The following is a 21538-nucleotide window of genomic DNA, read 5'->3' on the forward strand; positions in this document are numbered from 1 at the left end:
TCCAGGTGGGTTGTGAATGTCTCCACAGAGGGAGACTCCACAACATCCCTGAGCAGCCTGTTCCAGTGTTCTGCCACCCTCAATGAAAAGTTCTTCCTCATGTTGCAGTTGTGAAATACAAAGCTGTGTTTTGTGTCAGGTACATACAGGCAATGTGTGTATTTGTGATTGTGATGTGTGTGGAGACCGACCATGGGACAGTCATAAAGACAAATTCCAATAATAACTGAGGAAAGTACAGCATGGAAGAAGGCCTTTGAAACTATCCTTTGTTCACAATTAACCTTAGTTGATTTAGGAGCATTAAAGTGTTAAGGATGTTGCTCTTTGCTTGTAGTTAAGCCTTAAAGAGTTTTGCAATAATAACTTTTTGAAGTATAATTTTAGGATACTGCTTGTATCCTTGAAACTATAGCTTTGGAATATATATATAAAGGAAACATGCTTATCTCAGGCCTTAACAAAACAGAGAAAAGCAGCTTGAGAAAGGAAGATCAACATCAACTCAAGATTTATAGTTTTGACCAAGGGAAGCTGGACATCACTGTGATGAGATTTATAGTCCTTGCAATTAAAAGGTGGACCCACATCTGGAAGCTGACCAGATGGGATTTGTCTTTCTTCTTTTGGAAACCAGACCACCACCATCTGGGGATACTCCTTTTGGGATACATCCTGAGAAACTAAAATCACAATAGTGTATAGAATTGTGACGTAAAAATTTGGAATAGAAACTGCTGATGAGTAAAAATTGGAATAGAAACTGCTGAGAAAGCTTATGAGTACCCCTATAAATACCTGTAAGCCTCAACTATAGGTGTGCAGTTGGAGGGAAAACTTCCCCCACTGCACCCAGCGCTGTATTGCTCATACTTTACCATATTAATTAATAAATTGATTGCTGCTTGAATGTTGGCCTAGTCAAGCTTCTTATTTATAACACGGCGGAACTTTTTGGGTTTTATTTTATGGCCATTGATCCTAATCCTGTTGCTGGGCACTACTGCAAAGAGCCTGGCACCAACTTCTTGGCACCCACCTTTGAGACATTTATTGCATTCACGAAATCTCCTCCCAGTTTTCTCCAGGCTGGCCAGGCCCAGCTCCCGCAGTCTCTCCTCACACGAGATGCTCCAGAGGCCTCCGCCGGACCCTCTGAGCGGCTCCTTGTCTCCCTTGTGCTGAGGCGCCCAGAACCGGGCACATCACTCCAGATGGCCTCGCCGGAGCCCAGAACACCGTGTGCTCGTGTGCTCGCTCGCTCCCTCGCTCCGTTCGGCACCGCGGGAGCCCCTGAGGGCCCCGCTGCGGGCGCCGCCCCCGGGGCTCGGGGCGGGTCCGGGGGCGGTGGTGGCGGTGCGGGGGCAGCGCGGCCATGGCCATGGCGGCCGCGGCGGGGGCTCGGGCCGTGCGCTGCGCGCTCTGCCGGGCCGGCCCCAGGCGCTGGTACCGCACCGAGCGCGGCGTCTATGGCTACAAACCGCGGAAAGCGGCGGGAGGGCGGGCGGAGGAGCAGCGCGGCGCCGGCAGAGCAGGTCGGACACGGCCGGGGCCGGGCGGGCAGAGGGAGCGCGGCGGGGGCTGCTCCGAGCGGGGCCCGGGCGCTCTGAGGGGCGGCGTGTGCTGTTCCCGGCGGGGCAGACCCGCTCCGAGAGCTCTCGGCTGTGCGTTCTGCGGGCCTGGGGTGCCTGGCCCCGCTCCAGGGGCTGAAGCGGCTGTGGGAGCTCCGACTGCTGAAGTTCGCTCAGCGATGGGCTCTCGGGGAGTTCTGCTGCTCGTAGAAGTAATTCTGCTACGCGCCTGTCATTTTCCTTTTGTATCGTGGGACTTGAACTAGCCGAACTGAGGATGGTGAGACACTGAACAGGTTGTCCGGGGAGATTGTGGATGCCCCAACCCTGAAAGTGTTCAAAGCCAGATGGGATTTGAGAAGCCTGGTGTAGTGAGAGATGTCCCACTACAGGGGGGTTGGGACACGATGGTCTATAAAGTCCCTTCCAACCCGTTAACTTTCTAGGATTCCATTATTAACTACAGGTAACTCTCTCCTCTAGCAATCCTGAGTTGCTTTTAGCTCCGTTCTACAGTGCAGAAAAGTGATTTCAAGCAGAAAACTGTTCTAGGTAGGAGTGTGGTCCTTGCATTAACTTGACTCTGGCGACTGGCAGGAATGAAACCCTTTGCCCAGGAGCAGCAGTGAAACCAGTTTGTAGCTCCTGGACAGCGAGGCCCGTCACAAAGTAGCCTCCTTGTTAATGATTAACATGTTTTTATGTAACATTTTAAAAATCGTGTTTAAACGGCCTCCTTGCTGAGAGCATTGTGGGCACTGTTAGCCTTATGTCTGGGTTCTGTCCCTCTGTTGCAGAACGCAGTAGAGAAAAGGGGCTGTTTTAAATGGGCTGACAAGTGTCAGAGAAATAACCTTGTGCTACGGTCTGAGAATTCCATTGTTTGGAAAACAAAACCCTTCAGACCTGACTACTGTCAGTGCTGAGTTTTTACCAGGATGAAAAACCCCTCCACACTTTATAAGCAGGTTCATGTCATTAATTTGTAGCAGGTTGTGCTTGCAGTGTGTTTTATTGTTTGCAGTTCATCAGCCTGGTCTCTGGCTGTGCTCAGTGACAGTAACATGTGTGTGTGACCTCTCAGCTGGTCAAATTCTGCCCATGTCGATAATTTTTACCACACTTGGCTCAGCACATGCTCTTGGCTACTGCAGACAGACTTTGTTTTTTTTTTTGAAGTCACGGGACCTGAATTATTGTTAAGACCCAATCCTCCTGTCATTCCAGCAAGGAACAAGGAAGCATAAGTGATAGGATAGAGCTGGCTTTGGAAATAAGACTATACACTGGTAATGTGCTGATCTTGACTTGGACATACCTGTTTGTAGTAGTTTTGGTTCACTACTGTTGTAGAGAGATTCAAAGCAAAATGAAGTAACTTTACATATGTTTACATGAGCCTAACCTATGAGGGGAACTGTGGAGGAAATCTAGAGTATACTTGCTTGAAAATAGCTTTGGGGAGCAGATTTAGCAGTTTGCTGTGGGAGCTGTTGTGGGGTAATAAGGTAGAAATAACTGCATAGAAAAGCTCTCTTTCCAGCCAGAACCTTGATGGTTGCCAGCACACAAAACATCCCTGTGTTGATGCTGTAAGTGGATTTAATCTGAGCATGTGTGTGATGCTGTTCTGCTTTCTTTTTGGTTTTAGTTGACCACGCTCTTGCTCGTTTGATAACTGCCTATGCTGAACATGGCCACAAAGCAGCCAAAATTAACCCACTGTTTGCTGGCCAAGCTGTTATGAACATGGTGCCTGAAATCCAAGAGCTGGCTGAAGTTCTTCAGGGTCCTCTCGTTACTACAGGTGAGTCCACAGCCTCATCACAGCAAATTCTGTTCATGGGTGATTTATTGAGGGGCCGTGGCCTCTGTGGAAGAGTCAGAAAATCGTCAACTTCAGCATCCATATGTCTTTTGCAGAAATCATAATGCAGTGAGAGGCTGCCGTCTGGCATCTTTGGAAATCATGAAAATTTGTGCTTGTTCTTACAATTGCTGAGGTTAAACATTAATTTCTTGTGTCACTGTAGCATTCTATGATTTACCACAATACTTAACGCTGTAGTGAAGGTCTGAAAATACAGGGGCAGAAGTCAAGAATTGTCTTTCCTTGTCTCTCTGAGAGCCTTGCTGCAGCCTTAAACAAAGGAGGAGGGTCTCTCTTATTGCTTTATTTTCTCCAAAACAGGCCTTAGTGCTTCCCCTCCTCCCCCAAAGTGACTAATAACACTTATTTCCCACCAGGACTTCTCAACATGGGAAAAGAGGAGGCTTCTGTAGAGGATGTGATGGCTTACCTTGACCATATATACTGTGGGCACATTTCCATAGAAACAAGCCAGCTTCCAACTCTGGAGGAGAGGGAATGGTTTGCTAAAAGGTTTGAAGAGCTAAAGCAAGAAGCATTTACACCTGAAGAGAAAAAGCACTTGTGCAAACTGATGCTGGAGTCCCAGGTACTTTGTTCTCTGTTACTGGATTGCAATAGTCATGGAGTCTGTCATGGATCCTTTCAGTTCTGGACATTGTTCATGCAGAAAAGAACAATCACTGTCCTGACAGGCTTTGACAGTGTGCAGGAAGAAGTACAAGGCTTTGCCTGGAGCAGTGCAGTGCAGGAATCTCATTGGTTAATTCAGTTTGTTGCTGAATTAACTTACCAGCTATTACTGAAATAATGATGCTGTGAGCCCATGAATAACCAGTCTTCAAAAGTGACATACTCTTAGATTAATGATCTGACAGATCATATTAAATGTTACTGATGGGATCACAAGGTTGAGCAGAGCTCTGTGAAATCTTGTGCTCTGGCTTAGCTGTTCTGTGTTTTCCTCTCACCCTCATGCTGATCTGTTTTACTATCCCTAAAGTATGCTGAACCTCAGGGTTTTGGAAGAACAAAGTAGAGTAGGACTGAGGTGCTATCATATAGCTCTGGCAGACATGATGCTTTTCAGCAAGGAACCTTTGTTCAATGCCTTCTATAAGGAAGTGAAATATTTATGCACTTTTGAAATGTATAGAGAAAATTTATTCCAATACTTCTGTACTGTGAAAAGTTTTAATTTTTTCCCCTTTTCTTCCCATGTTATCCAGAATGATTGAAAGGTAGAAGAGCAGGATCTGTGAAGGTTGGAAAGGTAGAAGAGCAGGATCTGTGAAAGTGTCCCTGTTTCCAGTTTTCCAAGTGGAAGGAGTGTTAAATGTAATATTTACCAATGACTGAATGGAAGTATATGGCCCACTTTGTATTTTTTGTAGCCTCTTTGGCAGTTAGAGGAATTTGATGGTGACAGAGGAGGGTGATATTGGGACCCTGATGTACTCTACTTTAATTTCAGTATGACCAGAACTGTACTAAGAGTATATAATTTAACCCTGGCAGAAAAAAACTGCTTTTATATGTGACCAGTTTTGTATACATTATTCCTTAGAACTGAATATTGCACAACTAGCAGTTGGCTCAGATCTTTGGGTGTGGCTTAGTCTTCCCTTCTCAGTTACAGACTTCATTTAGTTTCTGTCTTCAGTTGCAAAAACTAAAGAAATTTCCAGTGCTTCCAAAACTTGGAAATAAGCTCACTTATTTGAGCTTTCTAGGAGGTGAATGGAGTGAAGTGAGATGAAAATGAAGTAAATACAGATTCATTTCTTTTTCTTCTCCCAAGCATTCTACCTCTGTAATAAGGACTGTGCCTAATGTAAATGAAAATGAAACACTGCTTTGCTAGCACTTTGTATGTAAAGATCATTATGGTTTATACTGTAAAAGAACACCATTCCTAAATTTCCACCTAAAACAGGTAAACTACCAAGGAATTTGTAAATTAATCTGGTGTTAGAATTCTTGAAGCACCTTCCATGTGAGACAGAGAAAGTTTGATCCTCAATGCAACATTTTTCTGCTTAGAGCTGATTTTTTATAGTCATCATCTCTTCTGGTCTCAGACTGTGTGGGTGGAGAGTGAGCTGAGACTTTCCAGGGGTATCTTTAGATTTATATACCTCAAGGGTATAAACATAAATTATGTTTCAATATTATAAACACAAAGTTGCTGCTTCAAATAGCCTAATCCTGAAGCTGTCCTGTTTTTACCAGGAGTTTGATCACTTCTTGGCCACCAAGTTTGCCACAGTGAAGCGCTATGGTGGCGAAGGAGCAGAGAGCATGATGGGCTTCTTCCATGAGCTGTTCAAGGCGTGCGCGTACAGCGGGGTCACCGACATCGTCATCGGAATGCCTCACAGGGGCAGGCTCAACCTGCTAGCAGGCCTGCTGCAGCTTCCTCCTGAGGTGGGTGCCTTGGTTGAAAACACAGTGTCTGCTAAGGAAAGCAGGAGCCTCTCTTGGAATGGAAAATGTAAACCCTCTCCATGTGAATTATTATAATTTTGAAGTTAAGGGACTCTCAGGCAGAGTTATGGGAGTAGGAATAATAGTTCTTTTATTAGAAAAATTAAAAATAACTTTTCTAACAACACTGACAGTCAGTGACACTGTTAGAGTCACTGACAGACCTGACACCCTGTGTGTCAGGGTGTTGGTAGCTGTCCCATTCAATGGTGGCTCAGCCCTCCTGCAGTGCCAGCTGTAGCTCTGTTGGAGCAGGGATCCTGTACAAGGGTGGAGTTTTCCTCTGAAGGTTCAGTGCTGGTGTAGATGGGCCTGGTCTTCCTCTGGGAATCCAGTGGAAAAGAAAGCTGCTCCTCTGGAAATGCAGTGGGAAAAGGCTGCTGTGGTGTTCCAAATCCCAGATTATATCCAGGTAGGAATGCTTGGCTCCTCCCCCTGGGCAGAGCATCTCCCAATGGGATGATGGAATTTTATCAGTCATTCAGTGACACTCAATGGCCCATGAACAGAAGATATCTCCCTGGAGGATTGGTTGTGGAAGAGATAAAGAAAACTGCCCATTTAACAGAAGATAACTGCCCTAACTGTAACAGATGGCAATAGTATAGACACCTCCATGTTGGAGAATTTTGCTCAGACATGGCTTGAAGGAAAAAAGGCCATGAAAATATACAGCTGGTTGAAAAGTAAAAGGCAGCTGTAAACAGCAAAGTTCTCAGGCACATTCCTGTAAACAGCAAAGTTCTCAGGCTTGTTTTTTAATAACAAGTAAATGCCTTGTCCTTGGATAGTGATGGGAAAGCAGAGTGACAAACATGGAGGCCTTGAGAACAGTCAATAACAGGATGAGAAAAACAAGTTTTGGTCTCAATAAGAAACCACAGGTATTGAAAACAAAAGGAAGGGTTGGTGTGTAATCTGTAGCCAATAATGAGCTCGGGTTTTGCAATATGTATGAACTTAATTAACACGATTATAAAAGTGTGCATACTGGATCAATAAATCGGAGTTCGATGCTGATCAACAAGGATGTGGTCGTCTCCCTTCGCTTCCTCACCTCCAGCTACATCTTGCAACCTAAGACTGTAAGAGATTTATAATCTCACAGGCAGCTGCCTGGTTTATTTGCAGTAAAATAAACTCCCAAAAGTTTGCCAAAGTTGTAAATGCTGGAGCAATAAAATGTTGCCTGTGTGAGAGTGGTCTCCCTTCCTATCAACACTGCAGTGAACTATCTGCAGGAGACTGTTGAAAGAACTCTAATGAAGGGGTTTATGTGCTGCTGCTTAGAAGCATCCTTGCAATTTCAGGAGTAGGAGACAGTTTTTCTTTCAACCTATCAGTGAATCAAAGAAGGATTTTAACCAGATCTGTTTCCCTGCAGCTGATGTTCCGCAAGATGCGTGGTTTGAGCGAGTTCCCCGAGAATTCAGCAGCCATTGGGGACGTTCTCTCCCACCTGACATCCTCTGTAGATCTGGACTTTGGCTCCCACAGACCTGTGCATGTCACCTTGCTCCCCAACCCCTCACACTTGGAAGCCATCAACCCAGTGGCTGTGGGCAAGACACGAGCCAGGCAGCAGGCTCTGCTCGATGGTGATTACTCCCCAGAGAGCTCTGCACAGCCTGGGGACAAAGTTATTTGCCTGCAGGTATTTTGCTCACATATTGTAATTTATATTTGTAAGGCTTGCTGGACTAGAATGTGAACAGGAGTGTACATAGAAATATCAAACAAAACTGAGTTAATGTGTGATGTCAAGATCTGGGATCTTCTTTATGGAGAAAGAGGAGTGCTAGCAAGATCTCCAGGTGGTGTTTGTGATGATGCTGGCATTTAAATAATTCCACTTCTAAGATTTCTGAATACTGATTCTGATACCTCCCTTTATTTTAATAATATTCTGTATTGAGAGCCATGTGTGCCTTTCCTCACTTTTGCATTTAAACTGCCACTGGAGGCTTTCTTTCAAATTAATGGGTTTGGAGAAGAGCTGTCAACAAGGCTGCAAAATGTTCAGGAGGATTTAGAATTTTGTAATTTTGTCATGGTACTGTTGAAGACTCTGCTGGAATCAGTTTTTACTCCTTGAACTGTATAGCTGTAGAAGCAATCCCAAATAGTTCCTTGATAAATTTTTTTCTCTTGCATTGACTTCAACTTGGAAAAACAAATGAATTAAACTCTTAACATTTTAAAGCCAGGGTTAAAAACAAGTTGGGCAGAAATGTTTTGTAAAGTATAACAAAGATGAGGAAGTTACATGTAGGAGTGAAAACATATTTCAGTTTAAAAAAATGTTTTGCTTTCTTCTGGAAGGATGGGATATGGGGAAAAAGCAGAAATGAGAATACAAAATATTCTGGGCAAGTTGGGGTTCTTGTTTTTTTATTAAAAGAAAGTCTTTAGAGCTTGCAAGTGCAGCCAACTTTTGCTTCCCAATGTGTCTCCATCTTTCAGTGCAGTTATTTCTTAGTTTGAGAAGATACTGTTGTTTCTTTCTCATAATAGTAGATCTTCACCATGTAGTAATTGAAGTATTTGACTCTTTAACCAATGATTCTTCAGGATAAAAGGACCCTCCCTATCCAAGAAAAATTTCACTTAGGATTTGTAGGGATAAGTGGTAGGGAGGATTGCATGGCAGAGAAGAGATACATTTATTCTGTGCTAAACACCTCCATGTTAGTCAGCTGATTCAAAGTATTCCTAAAAGGAAGAAAATGTATCATGATTACTTGTGATAGTGTCTTTAAGAGGTACCCAAGTGAGAGTGAAAACAGGCAAATTTTTAGTTCCAACTCTTAACTGCTTTCATTCAGCTAATTGAGAAGAAAGAGATGAAAGCAGGCACCTTGTGTTTCAGAATCTTGGTTTGGGAGTTTGACTTTGAACTTTCTGGTTTTACAGTGCTTTCTCTTGAGAAATGTAAGTCTAGACACTCTGAACTCTGAATTGAGGTTTATACTGGTATTTTTTCTCTTCTTCCACAAGCCTCAGTACCGGAGCTTGAGGGGAGAATGACTAAAGATCAGTTAAGGTGCCATTGTCAGTGGTGAGCTTCATTGTCCAGGGTCTGAAGGTCTTCTTTTAGCTTTTTCCTAATGCAGCCCAGAGAAAAATTTGCCCTAGCAAAAGCTGTTTCCATTTTTTTGGTAGAATGAGTAAATTCCTACCTGCATCACAAGAATTGAATCCTCTGGGGTTTGAGATGCATATGAACAGTCTTGTGTAGTTGGATACTGTCTTTAGGCTTTAATGCTTTGGGATGTGCTAAAAGCCATGAAGTTTTCTCAGATGTTTTAGGGTCTTCACTCAAATGCTATCACTGAGATGTGTAGCCTTCTTAGGCAGCAGAAGAAACCAGGAGGGAAAGGTGAAAACCCAACACTTCAGGAGCAAGTGCAAGGGATAGAGTGGGGATACTGGCTTGTCTCTCTTACAGTAGTTGCCTTTGTTTTGCTCTGATACCTCTTAAAAATCTGTATTGGAATGGTATAAAAAACCCAGTGCTGCCAGATAACTGGTTGATTGCACCTCTGTTACCTTGGTGTACTTGCAGAAGTCTCTTAAGACTTGAAAGCACTATTCCATAGCTAGAAAGCAGAACTGTCATCTGGTTTCAATAAGGAAGTACATCAGTCTGCATTGTGACTTTAATCTGCACATGACTGAGTCTGCATTCTGAGGAAACTGTCATCATATTCATCAAAGGAAAACTGTCCCCAATTTCAAAACATGAAAATGTTAAATGATACTCACTCCAGTACCTCTAGCCTTTGTTGGAAACCTGGCTTGGCTATCACAGTATTCTCCCTTCCCCTTCCAAACTATTTTTTTATTTGCATCACTTATTTGCTATTGCTATTTAGAAATGTAACTAAGAACTTAGGTTTTATTTCCTTTTGAAAGTTTTTGTTTTTGAGTGCTTCCATTTGTGGTGTGCTTCCATTTGAGTGCTTCCATTTTCTGAGTCCCTCATCGCTGGCAGGAAATAATGAATCTGACTCCATGTTCTTAGAAGGCTAATTTATTATTTTATAATCTCTATTATATTAAAGAATGCTATACTAAAGAATACAGAAAGGATTCAGACAGAAGGCTTGAAAGATAATAATGAAAAACTTGTGACTTCTTCTAGAGTCCTGACACAGCCTGACAGTGATTGGTCATTAAGTCAAAACAATTCACATGTTGGATAAACAATCTCCAGCCACATTCCAAAGCAGCAAAACACAGGAGAAGCAAATGAGATAATATTGTTTTCCTTTTTCTCTGAGGCTTCTCAGCTTCCCAGGAGAGAAATCCCGGTGAAGAAATTTTTCCAGCAAATATGATGGTGACATCCATTCAGTTCATTTTCCACTTGTTTTTCTGTTCTTGTCTGTTTGGTAAGGTGGAAAGGGGCCTAAGTCCCAGTTCACCAACATTCAGCTTCAGCCAAGGTGTAGTGAATGCTGTGGTGAGTGGCTCCCTTTGTTCAGGGGTCAGTGGTGCCTCTGGCTGCTGCACCTTTGCCATAGCCAGGGAGTTTGCAGTCACCTGGACTTGGTGGGTCAGTTTTAAGAGATTCTAGGTCAGTTCCAGGTAGGGATTACAGCAGGCATTCATGTACTTGTGGTGGCTGCTATGACTTGTGTTAGTGATAAGGCTGCATAAACTCCCAAGTCATGGAAACAGTATTCTGAGAGGGATTGAGAAGTGGGTCCAGCTGGAACTGTGTCTATTCCATGTACCCAATTTAGGAGGTATCAGTTAATGAGTTATGGTTTTGATTTTGCTGTTCCTCCAGTGTTTCCTAATGAAACTTTTCCATTTTCTTCCCTGATGTAGGTTCATGGCGATGCTGCTTTCTCTGGGCAAGGGATTGTTCCTGAAACACTGACCCTCTCTAATCTGCCACATTTCAGAGTTGGTGGGAGCATCCATTTGATTGTTAACAACCAGCTGGGCTACACCACTCCTCCAGAGCGAGGAAGGTCATCTCTGTACTGCAGTGACATTGGTAGGTAGGGCTGAATCCCAAGGAAGATTGCTTGTTGTGTCAGAAAGGATTGTTAACTGCAGTGTAAGCTGTGCAATGGACTTTTTATAGCAACTGCCTGTCAGCTCTAGGGAGAGATTATTGTAACTCCAGTTTCACAGCAGAGTAGGAATTAAAATTATTATTATTATTATTATTATTATTATTATTCTCTCCTACTAGCAACAATTCAGATGCTAAAAATATGCCCTCCCCTCTCTGCTTTATGGAAAGACTAAATATCAAGGGAAAGTCTTGTCACATTTTTGCAGGATGTGATAAAATAATTGCAAGGTTTCTGTGAAGTCTTTATAACTCAGTTTCTGTCATATTATTGACAGCTTTTGAAAAGGTATTACAATGGAGTAAATAACAGATCTACTTTAAGTATATGTTGTTAAATTTCATAAAAATCATCTGTGGGTTTTCTGAGCAAGATTTTTACGTCAGATACTCCTCCATTTTTTCTGTTTTGTTTGTTGTCATGTGAACCTGTTGAGCTTTCAATTTAAAGATGAATCTCAAGACCTTTCTATGCCTGAACTAGAAGCTTTGTTTAGGACAGATCTTTCTTAGTGATAAACACATGTATTACCAGTAAGATCAGAGACATAGTAGTTAGTTATCTTGTATATGTCTCCTATAAGTAAAAATATACTTTTGTATGCTTCTGACCTAACATCAAGTGTTTGTCTTATGGTTGCATCAAGCCAGACAAGTAGATTCATTAGATCTGATAAGATAGAGAGCATATATTATTACTGTTTTCTCTGGGCTGGTTTTTTGTTATGGATTGGTTTTGTTTGGGTTTGTTTTTTTTGCCTCCATCCTTAGTTTTACTTTCTTCTTACCTCTCAGTGAGATGGGGCTGTTGTGTAGCTGAGCTTTAGTATTTTACTGTGGAGGAAAACTTGACATGAGCCAGGAATGGCTGAAGTATCTTAGTTTCCAGAATTTGGGCAGATAAAGTACAAAAGGAGCACTGTTGCTTGAAGCCAAATTGTCAGACAGGAGAGTTGTTAAGATATTGAAATTTTACAGTGTTTTCTTTAATGAAGAGATTTTTCTGCCCGGAGGAGCAGTAGACAGGATGATGCTCCCTACTAATAAGGGAGAAAGTTGCTTTTGGCTTGTATGCATTCATAGTAGAGATAGCTTAGGATAAGAAGGGAATAAAACTCAATTTCTGCTTGAAAGAGAAGCAATCAAGTAGTTCTCTCCCAGTTTTTTACACTACCAGATTAATATGATGCAGGAACTGTGCATAGAAACTCCTCTGGGAACAAAGTGCTCATAAAGAAGTTGTGCTCAAACTGACAAATACAACAGGTTGGGCTAATTGCATGTTCTCTCAGGCAAGACTCCTTTCCTTACCCAGCTCTCATCACAAAGAACATCTTCTTTTGATTTGTTTTTAATATACTTACTTCCCATGGGTTGTGTGTAGTTTCAGAAGAGCAGGTGTGTGTGTGCTTTCTTTGGAAGGGCTGGGTGTGATTGCTGCTGTGTTTTGAATCCCTGGGCAGGTAAAATCGTGGGATGTGCAGTTATCCATGTGAACGGGGATGACCCTGAGGAAGTTGTCCGTGCCACACGTCTGGCTGTGGAGTACCAGCGCCACTTCCGCAGGGACGTCATCGTGGACTTGCTGTGCTACAGGCAGTGGGGCCACAATGAGCTCGATGAGCCCTTCTTCACCAACCCCAGCATGTACAAAATCATCAGGTAAGGGCTGCACCACCAAAATATGTCTGTGCCACCTCAAGTCTTGCTGCTGCAACAGAAGCGTGTGTGAGATCCTTTGATGTATCCACAGGTCTTTATGTAAGGTGCAGCTGGACTGTCAGCAGCTCTTGACTACAGTGGGAGTCTGATAATATGATATTAATGAGCAATTATTACTGATGGCTCTTGAATGTGTGGCTTGGTGCTTTTTGGAGAACAATCTTGGACATAGCTCTTGGATTTCAAATTTGTGACCACTGGTAGTCAGAGGGCAAAGTTGCCTTCATTGTTTGAAAGGGAAGTGTGCATGCTGTGGGAGAATGGGCAGGAAGCCAGTGTGATGCTTGTCTTGTCTTTGCCTGGTCATCTTTATCAGCATTTAAATGTATTCAGATTCCATCCTTATCCCCAAAGAAAAACACAAAAAAACTCGCTTGCCAGTGAAATTCTGGTATTGTAGGTGAAGAGTTTGTGGAATGGTTGCCTTGATTCTCTCCACTGTGGAAATTCTACTTTGAATTTCTCTGAAGAAAATATGCATGGCAGCACAGAGGGGGTTTTTGACATGTTTTTACCCATAACTGCCAACTATAGCACTTTTACTTTTGTAATAAAGAACTATAAAACATATCTCTAAGAGAACTGTTACCTTTTTGAAAATGAAAGTGAACTTCAGGAAATAAGGAAAGTGAACTTCATGCAAATAAGCATAATGCACCAGGACACCATTTATATGAGTTTTCCATGGTACCTGACTGTAGTAAGGTGGTATTTCCTTGTTCTCCTGTGACACTGCTTTTAGGCTTAATATGTGATTTGAAAAAATAAATAAAATCAAATAAAAATCAAATAAAACTTTGTGGTTTGATTCCCTCCCTGGCAGGTCCCGTAAGAGCATCCCGGACACGTACGCAGAGCAGCTCACGGCTGCTGGGCTCATGACTGAGGCTGAGGTGGCTGAGATAAAAACCTCGTGCTACTCCAAGCTGAATGATCACCTTGCCAACATGACTTCCTACAGCCCACCCCCCACCAACCTGCAGGCTCACTGGAAGGGCTTTGTGGAGCCTTCTGCCTCAATCACCACCTGGGACACGGGCATGCCTGTGCCTCTGCTGCAGTTCATTGGGGCCAAGTCTGTGCAGGTGCCTGAAGAGCTCCAGATGCACAGCCATCTCCTGAAGACCTATGCTCAGGTGGGTAGAGCATCATGATACCTCTGATGCCATGGCTCAAACCTGTTACAGGGCTGCCAGTTACAGAATACAGCATGGTATTCTCCAGGAAAAACAACTCACTCTGTTTCAAGGCTGAGATGATGCCATTTTTCCTCCAGTTTTGAAGAAAGATTTTTCCCCCCCATGTACTTTAGTTTGTTATTTCAACAATATTTTATTGCAATGAATAAAAAAGCTTATAGAAAACACAATTTATTATTCTTACAAATAGAAACTATTATGATAAGTTACTAACATTTATATAGTTGGTAATTAGAATAAGTGCTTTGTAAAGGAATGACTCAGGAACCTGGCAATAGTGTACAGAGTTTCTAAAGCCAGTAGTGAGTGTTTTATTACTTATATATATAAACACTACACAACCTGTGGCCTAGTCTGGGTTTGATAGCTCCTAAGTTGGTGTTTGGTTTGGATCAGTTTGGGGTTTCTGAATGTTTCCCTTTGATGCATGATGAGTGTGTGCAGGTGTCTGCTTGGCAGCCAGGGAGAGGCTGTGAGTTGAGTATTTCAAAAGACTGATGGTTTTGTCTTCCCAGCCCAAGGCAAGAACTCCACAGCTCAGTTTGATCATTTGTCTGCAGTTCTGCAGGCCAGAATAGGGAAGAGTTCTGGAGACTGAAATACTTACACCTGGTATCTTTCATCACTGCTAGCCAAACAGACCAGAAGTCTGTCAAGACTACACTCTGTGCTGTGCGCTAAGATTTTAAATATTTTCTGACTAGAATTACTTAATCAGTGCACAGTTTGTTGACTGGGACGTGAACACATGGATCACCTATGGTTCTGTGGTCCTCAGGCAACCTTCCTTAGGATGTGCTGAAATAAGACTCTGTATTCTAATGCAGCCTAAGCTGGCTGCAGGAATATAGCATTTCTCTCCATAGTGTGTTGCTTCTTTCCTAGCTTCTAATATTAGTCTGTGCCACCAAAAAAGCTACAGATGCAAAAGGACAAAACAGTAATTTTTTCTTTTTCTTTATTTGCTTAGTCAAGAATTCAAAAAATGGAGGAAGGAAAAAAGCTGGACTGGGCAACAGCTGAAACTTTAGCATTTGGTTCTCTGCTGAGCCAAGGTAAGAGGCAACTGGACAGGAGATAGTAAAATATTTTTGCTTTAATGTCAATAAAGGATAACATTAGATTTCTTATGTGTTTCTAAGTAAAAAGATTGCTATGGTTTATAAATTTAACAATTTGCATGGTCTAAGAGAAGGTAAATATGAATCCTACGTGTCACTAATATTTGTAGACTGAGTCTTAAATATCTTCAAAGAACTGTGGCTCCCTCTCACTCCCCAATAACATCTGTGCATAGAGCTGAGCACAAGCAGTGCAGCTGACATCAGTGTGGCTCCCAAGTACTTTCTGTGCTTTATGCTACTATTTCTTCTCCCTCCTCTCTAGCCTGAATTCAAATCTCCATTTACATATGATACAGAATGCACTTTTTTTGCAGTTTGCTTCAGTAAATGGAACCAATTTACCCAAAATAATGTCAGAGCATCTGTATGCCTGACAGTTGGAACTGTTGCTGGTTAAGAACTGCATCTCAGATTTGATGTTGCTGATGAGGGGAAATCCAAAAGGAGATATAACAAGAGATAGAATTATGTCCTGCGTGTTTTCATTTTACATAACTTGCTGTTCTGGTGTTGTGTTTATTGCTTGGCAAGGGTTTAATATCAGACTGAGTGGACAAGATGTTGGCAGGGGAACCTTCAGCCAACGACACGCGATGTTGGTTTGCCAAGAGACAGATGATACCTACATCCCTCTGAATCACATGTCCCCAGACCAGAAGGGTTTCCTAGAGGTAGGTTCTGTAGCCCACAAGACCACCTTCCTCAAATTATGCTGAAACAATGCATTTTTTAAAGCTGCTGAGACATATGTAGGCCTAGTGTATGTTCTGGCAAAACCCAGATACAGGGACATAAAAACTGTCAGGGCATCCCTCTTCTTTGTCGCTATAAATTACAACAAGGGGGTTTGCTTTTCCTTGAGAGATCAAATGTTATTCTTTTCCCCTCAGTGCCTTCATTCACAAGCAAAAAATCAGTGCCTGTCAATTGCCTTTAGAAGTGTGTGTTGTCAGCACTGTTTGTCTGGTTCCAATGCTTCTTAACCCTTGATTGTGTTCTTCCTCATCCACCCCTCCCAACAATTTCCTTTTGTTAGGTGAGTAACAGTCCCTTGTCTGAAGAAGCTGTGCTTGGTTTTGAATATGGAATGAGTATTGAGAGCCCTAAGTTACTGCCAATTTGGGAAGCTCAATTTGGAGACTTCTTTAATGGAGCCCAGATAATATTTGACACTTTCATCTCTGGAGGTGAGTGTACAGGGAACGAATATATTTAAGAATTAATCATTTTTAGAAAATCCTCTTCCTCTTTCAAGTAAAAGGGCAAAGAATGTTGTGCAAAGAATTCTGTTTTCTCAAGAAGTCCTATGAGCTTGCCTCTGAGGTCTTAACTTCTGTGCAGCTTTTCTCTAAAGACAGTGCATCTAAAATGAAGGACTCCTTGGCAGAGTACAGTCATGACAAAAGGACAATTAATTATACTAATAGCCTTTTTTCCCAACCACATGTATTTTAGTGTGTGTATATATGGTTGGTAGCTTTATAGGCTGTACTTTGTGAAGCATCTGAAAAATTCTTGAAGCAATAGAGAAGGAAAATAGTGATTATTTAAAAGAAACAAACAAAAAACCCCACAACACCTTACTAAGTTTGACTCTAACATGTTTTATGTTAGAGTGCTCCGATATAAAACCTCTGTAGTCATACATGGAAATTTAGAAATGGAAATTCAGATGGAAATCCCACCCAAATTCTGGATTTGATTGTAATCTCTTGTATAGTGCAGGGGGTTTGGCAGAGCTCAGGGGGATGAGCACTGCTGTATTAACCAGGACTTGCTCACAGGATGCTGCTGGGATCACACCTGCAGAGATGAAATTTTAGAATTTCACTGTGTCAATTGCTCCATGTGGAGACTTAAGTCTTCTGGGAGCCCAGAGCTACCTGATGATTTCAGAAACTTCAGCTCACCTTACATGTGTTATTTCACTGTAAGGAACCTCAGGGCAAAATGCCAGCAGCATGTTTCAGGCTTGTATTTAATGACATGGAAATTGGTTATTCTTTTTCCTGAGCAGTTTGTGCAAAGTAATGTGTTCTGTGGAAGTCATCCTTTCCCTCCTCCTCACTGTGTGTTTCTAGGTGAGGCTAAATGGCTTCTGCAGAGTGGGATTGTGATTCTCCTTCCCCATGGCTATGATGGTGCAGGCCCTGAGCACTCGTCCTGCCGGATGGAGCGGTTCCTGCAGGTACCACCACAGCTCCCAGGTCACCCATCCCAGCACAGCACTGGCAGTCAGAGCTCTGGGAGCTGGGCTGCAGTGTGCTCCAAGGAGGCACAATGTTACCTGTTCAATGTTATAACCCATTTCTTCTCTTGAGTTGTTCCTCTCTTGAATTTGGATATTTGCTAATCTGTTCCCATACAGATCAGGGTGCCTCGTGTGCCTGGATTCTTTCTTGCATTTCAGTCTCACTGCTTGCATTTGACAAGGTATTGCTGTGTTCCCCCTGCACAGATGTGTGACAGCTCAGAAGAGGGTGTTGATGGTGACCAGGTCAACATGTCAGTTGTGCACCCCACCACCCCTGCACAATATTTCCATTTACTCCGGAGGCAAATGGTCCGAAACTTCAGGAAACCTCTCATTGTTGCTTCTCCCAAAGTGTTACTCAGGCTTCCAGTAAGCTGAAAACTGTCCTTCCTCTTTATTTTTTTTTTCTCTTTATCCTCTTTTGTGTTCTCTTCCCCTTTCTTTTTTTTTTTTTTCCTTTCCTTCTGTATTCTCTGATTGCTGTTTTGGGCTCAAATCAGTGAAATCTTGCCTGTTTGGGGCCAAACAGATTGAGGATTAAAGCTGGGTGGAGGTGAGCTAGAAGCAGAGTTCATTCCTGGCCTGATGGTGTTCTTGGGAAGCTTATCATTCCACTTTTCACTGGGAACAGGAATATGAGGGAGAGGGAAGGCTGTGTATTTTGTACCAAACCCTGTCTCAGTATTCTTTCTGACTCTGGCCTGAGGGAAAAGCAGCAAGATTTGGTGACTTCCAACTCTTCCCCCATGTAGGCTGCTGTATCAAGTTTTGAAGAAATGGCCCCAGGGACAACATTCAAGCCTGTCATTGGTGACTCCTCAGTAGATCCTAAAAGGTAGCTCTGTTTTCTTAGAGGAGAAGCTCAAAAGAGATATCCTGTCCCTTTCTCCTACCCAACAGCTCAAATTTGAGGTGGTATGAAAGAGGTGACTGAGGGGGAAATGTTTCATGGTAGGTGACTGTGGTTAGTTTTACTTCCTCTCCTTTTCCTCTGGTAGCTGTTGGTAGTTACCACATTTATCTGCAAAGCAGGGAAGTGTTTAGGCTCTCACTCCTTGGTTCACAGGGAGTTTGGGACTGTAGTTACCAACCTGATGGGGCCTATTCTGCACCCTGTCCATTAGCTGGCAGTCACTGGAGCAGCTGTGACATGAATCATAGATTTGTTAAGTTGGAAAAGAAAGACCCTTAAGATTATCAAGTCCAATCTTAGCCCAGTACTGCCAAGTCCACCACTAAACCACGTCCCAAGTGTCACATCTAGACATTTAAATGCCTCCAAGATGGTGATTCCACCACTGCCCTGGGAGGCCTGTTTGAGTGCTTGACCCTTTCAGTGAAGAAATTTTTCCTAACATCCAATCCAAACCTCCTCTGATGCAGCATGAAGCTGTTTCCTCTTGTTCTATTGTGTGTTACCTGAGAGAAGAGACAAACTCCTACCTGGCTATGACCTGTCAGGGAGTTGTAGAGAATGAAAAGGCACCTCCTGAGCCTCCTTTTCCCCAGGCTGAGGCCCCTCAGCTGCTTCTCACAGGACTTGTGCTCCAAACTCTTCACCAGCTCCATTCACTTCTCTGGATGGGCTCCAGCTCCTCAATGTCTTTCTTGTCATGATTGGCCCAAAACTAAATCCAGAATTTTTGTTCAGGGGCTGGGACACCTGAGCTGTGGTGGAGCAATAACAAAGTGTGTGTACATCTCTCCACTTTCAGATGTTACAGTGAATCCTGTTCACAACAACCAATTCAGCCTTAGTATTTTTTCCCCTGATCTGCTGCTTGCCCCAGCAGTACCCAACTCTGAGCCTCCCTTCTCTTCTCTTCCTGACCTCCAATCAGAAGGCATCTGATTGGATTAGGTACATGCTAAGTACCTTAGCATCTTGGGTTTTTTCAGTGGGATGGTGAGGCACTACACAAAAGGGTGTAGTTTATCTCATTGCTTTTTCCATTAAGACACTGTGCTCAAAGGTTAGTTTGCCAACTGTTGGAGGCAGTGGGAGGGAAAGGAAGGCAAGGAAGAGAAAAGATGGTCTAGGGAAGCAATTTAGCTCTATGAAGTTGTCTTTGAAGTTTGACTGTTTTTTTTTTTTGTTGGAAGTGTTCTTCCAAGCTGTTCTGCATCAAGTTTCTGTAAAACACTAAACTTGGAAACATTCTTTTTTATTTTTTTTAGAGTCACCCAAGTGGTGCTGTGTTCTGGAAAGCATTACTATGCTCTGGTGAAGCAGAGAGAAACACTGGGAGAGAAGCAGCACAGCACAGCTATTCTGAGACTTGAAGAGCTCTGTCCTTTCCCTCTGGAAGCTCTACAGCAAGAGCTGAGCAAGTACAGCCATGCAAAAGGTCAGCCAAGCTTCTACCTTTGTGTTTCTAGTCTCTTTGAAGTGCTGAACTAAATCTGTTGCCTTTTAAGATGAAGAGCTGTAGTGGCTTTTCCCTCTTTGTTCTCCCCCTCATACATCCAAGTGTTTCTGGAGTGGGATGTTTCAGAAATGTTTATCACTTGTGTTAAAAGATCTCTCTGCTATTGTTAGCTTCCAAGAAACAGCACTGAAAATCAGAGCAAACCATTTGAGATATTTTTTGCATTGGTCTTTGCAGTCCAGTCCTTTTAGTAGCTTTTGAAAACAGCAGCAGAAAAGCAGAATATACACACAGTATACCCTAATGGTGGACATTCTTTGGGTTTGGATTCAGTTCTGAGCTGCAAGGGAATTAAGTCTGGCATGCCTTCATTTCAAAGGTAGTGCCAAGACAAAACAACTAGAGGTGCTACAAAAACAAAAAAACTGTTTTTCTTTCTCTGCTGAAAAGATCAATATGTATGTTTGTTATGTACCCTTATCCTTCCTTTAGTCTTCATCTGGAGTCAGGAAGAGCCACAGAACATGGGTCCATGGTCCTTTGTGTCTCCACGGTTTGAAAAGCAGCTGGGGCTTAAGGTAAGGTGACCCCAGGGTGTTTTAGTCTTTAAAATGAGGTTTCAAGTTCTCCTTGAATGCACAATTTTATGGTGCTTAACAAAAAACCTAATCTTGATGCCTAAACCAAATGTGTGTTCTAATTTCAGCTGCTTCTGCTCTTTATAGCACCATTGGTGAAGAGCAGGACTGGAGCTTTATTTTACATGGTGTTCAGTCCAAGTAGACAGGATAGTGAAAGATCCCAAGTAGGGGAGTAGGAGGAGAATGCAGAGGTGCCATTTGCTCTGGTAGATCATGCACTATAAAGTCCTTGGAGCCATGGAGATGGGGGATAATTTCCTGCATTCCTTCCAGCTGGGACTGCCCAGTTATCTGACAGCAGATCTCACTGTGGCATCAGGACCTGGAGATGTGATTGTGTCCTCCATTAATCATTTCCCCACAACTCAAATTTCAGCTCCGTCTTGTGAGCAGACCTCCTCTACCAGCCCCAGCAGTTGGCATTGGAACCCTGCACAACAAGCAGCAGGAGGATGTTCTGACCCACACATTTATCTAAGTGTTCAATGGATGCACTGCTCCTGATGTCAGTCATGTTCAGTGCCTCCTCCTGTGAAGAACAAAAGGCAGATCCTGAAGACTCTTAGTTCTCCAAAATGGAAAAAACAAAAAGGTGGAATAAGTTTGGTAATGATGAAGCAATTTTTTCATGTTGGGGAATACCTAACAATGAGAAGTGCCTGTTACTCCTGATACTTTTCTCTTATACAATTTTCTACAAACTGTCTTTATAAAGTTAAAAATCCAGTCCAGAGGACAGTGGTGAGGTGACTGTGGAATACCTTAAATCATGCTGCTTATTTGCACTTGACAGTTTCCTGGGATGGTGTGTGTGTGGAAACAGGTTCTGTTTCTTCTCTTTCTACAGAAATGTTAATACTGCTTGATCAAATAAATGCTTCCCCATGCCTGGGAATGAGCCATTTCTATAGCAGAATGTTGTGGATTATCTCTTTTTTCTTTCCTTGAGGATCAGGAATGCAATCTGTTGTGGCTGTTGGTGCTCTTCTCAGTGTATGAGTTGTTAAAGCAGGATTTCCATTGAAGGGACCATGCAGGATGGCTCCTGAAGGCTTCAGGCACCACTGTTTTTCTCACCCAGAGGGTGAAAAATCACAAGGAATGGTTTCAGCACAGCTGTCATCTGGAGAAAGAAAAGAAATCAGTCTTTATTGAGAAACAAAGGATAAAGGACCAAAACATTGGGGTTAAGTGGGAGACTAATGAAACCAA

General features: G+C 42.8%; 1 protein-coding gene across 2 annotated transcripts; it reads left to right on the forward strand.

Moving 5' to 3' along the window:
- The first annotated feature begins 1375 nt into the window (after positions 1-1375).
- On the forward strand, positions 1376-21219 carry DHTKD1 (dehydrogenase E1 and transketolase domain containing 1). Of its 2 annotated transcripts, XM_054287548.1 has the most exons (17): positions 1376-1535; positions 3223-3378; positions 3819-4030; positions 5674-5868; positions 7313-7582; positions 10765-10936; positions 12481-12679; positions 13563-13875; positions 14909-14993; positions 15594-15733; positions 16099-16249; positions 17144-17250; positions 17521-17685; positions 18069-18151; positions 19495-19664; positions 20178-20263; positions 20703-21219. In XM_054287548.1, exons 1-17 carry the CDS (start codon positions 1376-1378, stop codon positions 20802-20804), a joined length of 2766 nt encoding a protein of 921 aa, XP_054143523.1. In that variant the 3' UTR covers positions 20805-21219. The 2 variants fall into 2 exon arrangements, 1 of the variants encoding a protein (XP_054143523.1); XR_008483808.1 differs by lacking the exons at positions 18069-18151; positions 20703-21219 and having other exon boundaries at positions 1382-1535.
- Positions 21220-21538: the final 319 nt, after the last annotated feature.

This window comes from Melozone crissalis, unplaced genomic scaffold (assembly GCF_028551555.1).
Source record: "Melozone crissalis strain CALT ecotype California unplaced genomic scaffold, PUWL_Pcris_2 ptg000059l_1, whole genome shotgun sequence".
Lineage (NCBI taxonomy): Eukaryota > Metazoa > Chordata > Aves > Passeriformes > Passerellidae > Melozone > Melozone crissalis.